A 10,000-nucleotide genomic window follows, 5' to 3' on the forward strand; every position below is an offset into this window, starting at 1 on the left:
CGCTGTTTTCGGAACATCCATGTTTCTGCAAAACAAGGCAAGACCGTGAGTTATAAACTTTGCAGTCTCCGGAATGCGTAAACTTTTAAACGAGGTGCAAATACTGAATTCTCTAAGGCTCTTTTTTAATTGGCTGTTCAGTAATTTGTAGTTTTCTTCAATTTCCCTTTCAGAGCAAGGCGAAGCGCGAAATCGTGCTACTTTATCAACCAATCAGGAGCTAAACCAAAAGAAAAACTGAACTGCTCCGGCTTCGTGTTTTCCCGGTTTACACGTTGGGTTCATTTGGGTCCTGTTCAAACTTATTAATTTTCTAAGAGTGCCATTTTTCGTTTTCAATTGTTCGGTCACGGGTTTGGGAAATGGTGTATGGTTCCCTTGTCTGCATCAATACATCTCTTTCTTGCTCGTCTACTAGCTTTACAACTACTGAATTTTGAGTTGCAATCGCGTTGGGATGGATAGTGTGTTGTTTAGTGGACTACTTGATTCTATGTTGATTGGTGCATGCGATTAGTAGATGTCTTTAGTTCCTAGTTTTCTCTGATGTTGGAGTTGAGAATCTTATCGCTTTCAGGAATTTGTACTCTTATCGGTAATGGTTTTCAAAGTGTGTCGTGGTCAGCTGGTCACACAAAAACACGTCATCTTTATTCAACCTGTGAAACGTTTTGGTGTAAGCCGTACGCAGAAACCATAGGCTCAGAGTCCCGTTGGATCACTTAATTGCCAGATTAGGTTCCGTCTTGTTGATCCTAAATAGAATTTTGTTGTTGTTTTGTTTTTGTTTTTTGTTTTGTTGTTGTTGTTGTTGTTGTTGTTTTAATAATTCAAATGAGCCCACCCAAACTTCAATAAGAAAAGACTCTCCGAATGGTCCTATTCAGCGGTCAATCAAAATCCGTCCAAATGTTCCCAGTGAAGCTTTAATCAATTGAGCTCAACATCACCAGATCAGGCGCGTAGCGTGGTCATTTTTTCAAGTACGCACGCACAAGTACATATGATCTAGAAACCTAAGTAAACTGAGGGAAAAAACTGCGTTCTTTATTTCTTGTCGAAGTAGTTGTGTGAATACAAGCAAAGAACAAAGCGTCTTGCCCTTATTTTGAGCAAACTTGGCGCAAACAAAACATTGTTTTGGTTGTGCTAGCGTGACTGGAATCGTCAAGAACGATCTCGGAACGTCGCTCCTTTGTCACGAACGTTCTTGGAACGTCGCTCCTTTGCAACCTTGCCTTTTTGTTGCACGCTGGCCAAACAACACCGCATTGTTAGTGCATGCTATAGCTTTTGTTTTACTTTTTAGAATTTAATCAAAGTGGTGCTTTCATCACGAAATCTTGGTTGCGTACAAGTAAAATGATAAGAATAGAAACAATTGCTAAAAATGTCAACATTTTCTGGTCACTTCAAGTACGCACGTGCGTATATGCGTATAGGACGCTACGCGCCTGCAGATCGAACCTTCAATCATAAACGTTCCAAATGATCCTGTGCAACATTCAGTAAAATCTTCAAAATGGTCACACCTGTTATTTAACAAAAACGCTGAAAATGCATCCAACCTTCAATCCGAAACGATTCAAATAACACTATAAATGCAATTTCAACAATAAAAACGTCTCAATCTTAAACGTTCTTTTGAAGAATGGGCACACAAAGACAATTGGAGAGCCGGGCTGTTTGGGCCATGAGTAAGCGGCCGCACAAAAACCCAGTTTTTATTTGCAATTTTAAAAAAGTTACCATTTACACAGCTCTGCTTCACCAGTCTGAAAATGCTCTCTTCTTTTTGTTGAGATGAGTTCGTCAAAATAAAGGTCCATGAATAATGGAATCTTAGAAATCTCATGGACCAAGCCTGCTGGTCTTTCGGTCAGACGTCATACATTTGTGGTGGATATGTTGTCTCTGTTCGCGAAAAATCACAAGTTCTTTTCGTTTTAAATCTACATTCTGATGGCCAATTAGAAATTATAGAATTAGCGCGGAGAATGTTGTTCCTTTCGCGTATTTTTGTAACCCTCGGCCAGTAAGCTGTGGTTATCGAGGTGCGATCAATTGAGAGCAGAGATAATTTCCTTTTCTTATTTGTCTTCTTTTACAATATTATTAAGTCCTTTTAACCAAAACCTAAGCTCAAGTATAGATGAGAAAAAGCCAATTTCTGAGGCTCTTAGGGCCGATTTACACGGTACGATTTTGTCGCATGCGACAACGGCTTACGACAGGCCCACGACATGATTTACGATTGTTGTGTACGTCAGAAAAAATGTCGTAGCATTTTAAAATATGTTTTAAAACGCTGCGACAATCGTAAGTCTTGTCTTAGGCCTGTCGTGAGCTTGTCGCATGCGACAAAATCGTATCGTGTAAATCGGCCCTTACCTTCCACAAAGGTAAACGCTGGACTTTAATCTGAACACGGATCTGGCTTGGCTAAAGATGAATTTATTTCTGAGTACCATCAATAACGGGAGCCTCAATTAACCAACTGCTTTCTTTAGGGCACTTTATAGCGTGTTATTTTCAACCCCCGTCTGTCTCGATGTTACGAAATAAATTACAACTAATATTTACTTAGTCTGGAGAAGGTCCTCACAATTTTTTCACGAAAACTCCTTTTTTTCTAATGCAGACATACTGTCACCAAAGTGAAAAGTGGATTGGGGCATGAGGATCAAGGTGAGAATTGTAACTTTCAAAAACTCTCTATCTCTGTAACTTTGAAGGGCTTATGAAAATACCGCGAGTCCATTCCTTTCTAGAAATGCTTGAGTTTCCACGTGTCCTAAACTCTTATTTATCAATTAATTTATTTACTTATTTTTCTCGTTGGCATCGTTTTAACTTCTTCTTGAAACGAATTTTGTTGCGCGATATTTTTTTTTATCTATGGTTTCGTTTTTATCGTGACAACGTTTTCCACGTGGGGAATTGTCATTTTTTTGCATTACCTTTTTGTAGTAATTTAAAAATGTGTTATTTCAGTTTAATGAATTCATTAATTACTTAAATTTTTCTTAAACTGGATTTCTCTTTGTACTTATAGGCGATATGTTTTCATTTTCAGAGCTTGCTCATAAAAAATATCTTGTATTCAAATTATGCCATTTTTCTACGACGTACAGAAAATTAAGCAACCTCGTTCCCAATACCTTTTGTTTGGCTTTGGGCCCCATCCCAAAGGGAAGAGAAAGGGCCTGGGAACTAGGTTATAAATAAAGAACAAATCTGTTAATGATTGCAACTTGCAGTTAGTCCAGATGTCCAGATTTAGGCTCTTGTACAGTTGGCTTTTGGCTTCCTAACATCGTGGGCATGATGTGCGAAGAGAGTGTTTGTTTAACATGTGCTTAGCTTATAATAACTTTAAAAATAGAAAATATACTGCAAAGGTGGGTCAAGACAACGTGAACATAGGCGTTGTTACAATATTTCGGCTGGCCAACACCAGCCTTCTTCAGGTTTATTGAATGGATAAATGCTTGTTACAAGATCTTTATATTTTCCGGAAATGACATAAAAAGGCTTCGTGATGTGTAAAATTAATAAAAACGGAAATGCATAAAAAAGAGGAAGACAATAACACATGATAACCAGATAAAAGAAACAAAAGAAAATTAAAAGGTAGCTAAACTAAATTACATTTCATCTCTTCTGTTAAGGCTTGCAGGCTCCAGTGTTTTTCCTCTGTGTATGAGGAATGCCTCACGAGCCTTTCTTATGGAGTCACGACTAGTGTACAGAGCGGTATAAGGATCAACTGATCATTAAAGCGGTCTTTAAGACGACGTTTGGTCTCTCCGATGTACTGAAGATTACATTTAGTGCACTGAATCATGTAAATTACATTATGGGTTTCACAAGTAATATGTGATTTGATTTTAAAGGTTTGTCCAGTACTATAAAAACTATATTGATTACGTTTCCAAAATTTTCAATGCACTATCGGATATATCTTTTTAGCCCCCCCAGAGAGTTGTCAGGGAAATATTGACTTTTTTAAAAGCATTTGATTTGCAGTTTTCATTCGAAAGCAACATTAATGGCTAGTAACGTAGCGCACATACATCAGAGAAATATTGACTTTTTTAAAAAGCATTTGGTTTGCAGTTTTCATTACAAATCAACATTAACTTAATGGTTAGTTAAAGTGGTACTATGATGAAAAAATCACGTCCTATGTTTCTTCAGATTTTGAAAGTGTGTTTGCTTAACACCTGCGTGGCAAAATTTTGAGCTTTGATTTTCATCCAAAGGCTGTTTACTTTGAGTGTAAGTTTTGGATTTCACGGTCCGCCATTACTCCCGTTCAAAACTGAACTCAGAGGGTTGAATCTAGGCAAAAGTGACGGCATTACTCACTGGCTTAAAATTTCAGCGTGTAAATGCAGTTTACTATGTATGCAAAGCACGAGTTTAAAAATCTGAAAGCCCGAAACTCCCGTGCTGCATATTGATTCAGCCGCGTCCAAACGTATTACATTCTTTGATTGTACCTGACGTCACGGCAGCCATGTTTGTGGAAAGAACAATAGCGGAAAAGTCTTAAGGGAATTTGATTCTATTATTATGCAAAATTTGAGCTACATTATTGTTTTGGCACCAATTCAGTAGTAGAGTAGTCTTTGACGTCATTTTCTCCTCGATCCAGCTCTTTCAAGATTTTAAAGTTAGTAACGGCGGACCATTAAAGAGGAAAATTCCAGTTCAAATATAAAAGTGCATTTTAAAATTAATAAGGCTTAAAGTTTGGGTCACTTAGTGTTTAGCAGAAAACGTGTAACGCGCGTTCACAGCTTCCGAATATTCAGTGCAAACTGATTGGTTGAATGTTTCAGTGCTAAGTACCATATTTGGAAACCCCTCGCTCTTGTTGTTCCAAATATGGTACTTAGCAATTTGAATATTCAGAAGCTTGTTTCCCAACACACAAGGGGCCGTTGCACGTTTCAACCCTTTTGGGTTTCTGTGTTTAGTTAATATAGTTTTGACACCCAAGGAAAAAAAGATTTGATGTTTTTATCATAATGCCACATTAAACACCAATAATGGCTAAAACATAAAATTATAAATAAAAACATATCAAGGGGGATCATAGATCTTTTAAGAAGTTCTCGTTTAGGCTCATCCTCGGTGTAAAAACCTGTGAAACTCACAGATGACGTAACACAAAGGAAAACAAAAGAGCAAAAAAACTTTAAACAATAACCTAACCCTACCACGAGCTAACAAAACAAAAAAAAATTTTCACAGGTTTTTACACCGAGGTAAACCCCTCGCTTAAGACTGTGCTTAAAGGCGAATACTGAATTCAGAGCGTTTAAAAGAACTGTGTTAAACCACATTTGAAAGAGTGGTTACAGAGCTTAGTGCTGTGTAACCACTCCTATTCAAAGTACGGTTTAATAAAAAAGCAGAAGTGTTTTATCGAGGCAAAGCCGAGTAGTTTCAGACGGGATAAAAACAACCGGCGAATTCATTGTGAGAGGAGAACATTAGCATACAATGCAAGGAAAACAAGCTATGCCATGCTATGCCATGCCAGTAGTGACTTAAATAAAGAATTCTTAGGAGAACTGTTTTATCAGTCTTTGAAGCTTCTTCACGTGATTTTTTTATCGGTGACCTGATAGGCTTATTTGCTCATCAATTATTAATGAGTTTTATAAAAAGACCGATAACAGCTGAGCGATTCAGCAGAAAGATATATTTCGATCCCAATCGAGCTATATATAGGTGTCTTTAGAATGTGGAACGAACCTTTTTTACCTCTACTCTTAAATGATATTTGTAGCTAAATATGTAAAAACGAAAGGTAGAAGAGATCTTTGCACTAACTGTACAATTTAAGCAATTGTCTTTTTATCGTTACCTGAAAGATTCAGGCGGCTCCAACGGGTTTTGAACTCATGAACTCTGCGATGCCGGTGCAATGCTCTACCAACTGGGCTTTGAAGCCACACACTTGGGAGCAGGTCATTTTGTTGGGCTCATTTATTACCATATCATGAAAGGACTCGATGACTGAAAGAAATGTATGTAATTGAAGTGTGGGCTATAGATGGTTTTCAGTCACGTGATAAGACGGCCATGTTGGTGCACAAAACAATAGCAAATCATGGCTCATGTTTTGCATTATAATACAGTCAAATTCCCAAAAGACTTTTTTCTCTATTGTTCTGTGCACCAACCAACAGGGAGACCTTAGACAGCAATGACCAGAACCAGGTTGCTGACCAGCGGTTTTCGTTAAAATAATGGTTTGCTGGGGCTGCTCACTCTCGCGGGCTCAGAAAACCTGGTTGTCATTGTTATTTAAGGTTTTTCGTACCAACGTGGCTGCTGTGACGTCAGCAGAAAACCATCTACAGACGAAATGTAGCAGTGATCGTAAGCAGGTGTTTATAAGAGACTATTGCTTTAATAGGCCTTTTGCAACTAACGATCACATGGTACAAAATCCGCCATGCTGGAGGGCAAGCTCATTATTATTCCCCCACTGGGACATTAAAACAAAGAGACCAGAACCAGTCAAGCTTGACTTGCCTTTGTTTTAATGTCCCAGTGGGGGAATAATAATGAGCTTGCCCTCCAGCATGGTGGATTTTGTACCATGTTAGTTGCAGAAGGCCTATTGTTCAGTGAAGTGAGATGATCACTTCTGCATTTTGTCTATAAACCGCCCTTCAAAAATAAACGTTTCTTTTATTTAAACAGGCCCAGCTAGAAAGAAAGAAGCAAAAAATGCGTATTTAAATATAACGTTTTGTAATTACAATTACAGGAATTTCGCTATGGTTCCAAATCATTCAGAATATAAATTGGGTATAGCAACCATCTTGGAATTCAATAGGACGGATATAAACGGTGTAGACGTTTAAAGAGAAAAATTGAAAGTTTATCGTCAAGTGTTTACGTCCACCACTTATCCTGAAATTTCACGGATCGTTGCTGAACTGTGGCAGAGAAAATACTCCAGAATTAAAACGATTGTTGCACAACCATACATTTGATCATTGTTATTCACCTAACGGGAGGTCCGTATTGGGAACAAATATTGTACCCGAGGTCTTGAGGAACTGGCCTAGGACCATATTCAAGACAAATTAAAGGCACAGTTCTCTTTCCAATGCGGTCGGGATTACGCTGGTGAATATATTTTTTTGCGTGTTTAAGATAAAGCATCTCGCTTAAATTTCGGTAATTTCCCGCCGAATTCTGTTGTTCGATCTCTCTTTAAAGTAAACAAAAATTATTACAAAAGTGAGAAGTTTTTCCTCAAGTCAAACACCAATCATAAAGTGAACTTAAATTATGTAAATAAGTAAAAGAAATGCAAAGAAGGGATTGCCAGGCACACGGCGATTCATCACGCATCGATTCTGCCTCGCTTCTCCGGCAACATAGAAACATTTCCGACGATGCACCCGTTCACGGAATCAATCAAATCGCACGATTTTCGTAATTTTACGTTGCTCTAGTTCTCGCCGACGTTGTCCTTGCTTTAATGGGAGGGGTGGGGGAGTTTTTCTGAATGTGACTTTTGATGGTGTTAAAATTCGCAAGTGTTTTATCTTAATGCAACCACAGGGTTTCTGTATTTCACAAATCCGAAGAGCAAGTATTGCTTGCTTTAATTTTTATTTTCGCTTTTGTTTTCTGAGCATGATTTTCCCTTTATTTTTCTTGTGCAAGCATTTGTTTTTGTAATTTACCAAACTCCTTTTCCATCAACCCGTAATTGAATGGCCCCTCCCTAATGTTTCCTTTCGTGGGACAATCCTTGCCAATGTCATATTGTTTTTGTGGTAGTGCACTTTATAATGACAAAAAGCCCGCAGCGCGTGCATGCACAACTCACGAACACAAACAGGTCTGCTGGAAGTGTGCTTGAGTTTCAACAAAATGAGATCCAAAATCAGCAAGAATTTGTGAAACTGTTGAATAATAAAGCAGCTGCTATTTTCAAAACGATGGAATTACCAGGTGATAAATAGCCTCGTCCAGGGGAGTGAATTTTTGACTTTGCAGAAACAACAGTCAACCTCGAAAGTTGGGCTATTGTGATCTTTGTGTTGAATTCGCACGTTTCTTGTCAACCTTTAAAAAACTTGAAAGAAAAAAAACCAAACTAACGAAAGAAAAAACTCGGTGTCTTGCCATCATTTTCACACAGATGTTTCCTTTGTTTCGCGAGTAAACATGCGAGGTAACTTGATCACGGCGCCCGCTGAATTCGATATCACTTTCGATTTTGCGATTTACTTGTGCAGCCAAGAGTACTATAGAAAAATTGGAACGTAGCAAAAATCTCCCAAAATGTTTTTCGCTGATGGTAACTCTGTATATTCTCTGTTCAAAATTTACTGAGTAAGTTGTTTACTTGTCGAAAATTTTGTTGCTGATGGCAAAATATTTTATTCTCGATCGACAGTTTCTTAAAACTTCTTCTTTTTTCGTAAAAACTGTGTATCAATATTTATTTACTTTTGTATCAATATTTGTTTGCATAAAGCAGGCTAACAACATCTGTACCTTGGCTTATTTCGCATTTTTGAGCGTTAAAATAGAATTTTTGGTCCTATGTTTTGGATATCAAATCGTATATCGTTACTAACCCCGCCCGACAGGTCTTACCTTCAGTGAACTTTTAAAGTCTTAGAAGCTGTCAGAGGCTCAGAATGCACGCTTAAACTTGTGGTGAAAAAGAAGTTGTGAGAGAATTTGGGAATGATCAACATGTCAGCCTCGAAGCCAATGTTTCTCGATTCCCTTTTATTTTCTTCAATCTTTCTGGGATTTAGTATTTTACAAGTAACCACATGTCCTCTCAGGGGCCTATTTACCTAAGGCATCAACCATGGCACTATAAGGATATACGGTACCAAAACAATATCGTGTACTATTAGAGCTACATATTACGCAAAGACAACTTGAATATCCTGGAAGACAAAAGGCAGCTCAGTTGACAATTATAGAGCGCTGTGTTACTGCACTACCACACGTAAGCAATGCGTGCCTATTTTGTAATTATTGTGTGCCACTTGAAAGAGTTGCTGTTCCCCGGTACCACTGTGCTAGCTAAAGTCATGTTGAGAAAAATGTGAGTTTGAAAGATACGAGACGATGTGATTTTTTCTCATCCAAGGTGATTATCAAGTCACAGTATCGAGTATGTTTACTGCACACAGCACCTCTCAAGAAATTAAAATTTACGAGATTTTATAAGCTTTTCCATCGATCTCCATTTGTCAGGGGCACCCAACGAGAATATAGTTTAAAACCACTTAAACATAGCATTGTTAAACGTATTTTAGTATTTAAACGGTACATATAGGCATATTTTTATCACCTAGAAATTTTTCATCTGTTCGGATTTCCTAGCTGAATGTGTAGTGATCCGAAAACTATAGGGATCAAAACTTACCTTTTCGAAAATTTCAGCCAGAAAAAAGGCTCCTAAAAAATACTAGGTAACCTTTCTAGGGTAAAAATCCGTTTAAAATGGGCAGTTATACCATTTTTTAGATGTTCGAAAATCCTAGGAGAGGCAGGCAAGCAAGAAATTTTACGACAAATGTTCCGAAAATTTTAGATCTCATGCAAATCGGGTTCCGAACAGATATTTTCCGAAAATTGACGTTGGGTGCCCCTGATTTGGCCCGACTGACTTTTCTACAGCTTAAAGTCAAGTAAAGCGTTTTGAAAATGATAGAAAAATAAAATAAGGAGGTTTAATGGAAAGAAAAAAATACCTTTCCAAACGAAATTGGTTTTCGTAGATTCTCAATTATCCTTGGCATATCAAAGAACGTAGGGATTTTTTCAGGCAGAAATGGTGAAAAAAAGACTCGCTAATCGGGGCAGCTAAATCATGGTTCTGTTTCCGCCAACAAATCGATCCAAACTTTTTCTTATGGCTACCTTTCGCAGAAAATCCATTCTACATTATGCCTGTCTAGTCAAAAAACAGGGAGTGATAGAGAGACTA

The 10,000-nt window shown here is 37.9% G+C and overlaps 1 protein-coding gene and 1 long non-coding RNA gene across 2 annotated transcripts in view; one reads left to right on the forward strand and one right to left on the reverse strand.

The window, feature by feature from the left end:
- LOC138003503 (uncharacterized) overlaps positions 1 to 2,530 on the reverse strand; it is a 10,291-nt gene extending 7,761 nt beyond the window's left edge. The window contains exons 1-2 of the mRNA XM_068849607.1: positions 2,392 to 2,530; positions 1 to 25 (exon numbers count right to left, since the gene is read on the reverse strand). The exon at positions 1 to 25 is cut by the window's left edge and continues 70 nt beyond it. Coding sequence (XP_068705708.1) covers positions 1 to 25; positions 2,392 to 2,471 — 105 coding nt within the window. The 5' untranslated portion in view covers positions 2,472 to 2,530. The remainder of the gene's footprint in view (positions 26 to 2,391) is intronic.
- Positions 1 to 10,000, forward strand: part of LOC138003509 (uncharacterized) — a 21,867-nt gene that overhangs the window by 86 nt on the left and 11,781 nt on the right. The window contains exons 1-2 of the long non-coding RNA XR_011123586.1: positions 1 to 37; positions 2,642 to 2,688. The exon at positions 1 to 37 is cut by the window's left edge and continues 86 nt beyond it. This is a non-coding gene — a long non-coding RNA (uncharacterized lncRNA). The remainder of the gene's footprint in view (positions 38 to 2,641; positions 2,689 to 10,000) is intronic.

Source organism: Montipora foliosa, chromosome 5 (genome assembly GCF_036669935.1).
Source record: "Montipora foliosa isolate CH-2021 chromosome 5, ASM3666993v2, whole genome shotgun sequence".
Taxonomy (NCBI): Eukaryota; Metazoa; Cnidaria; class Anthozoa; order Scleractinia; family Acroporidae; genus Montipora; species Montipora foliosa.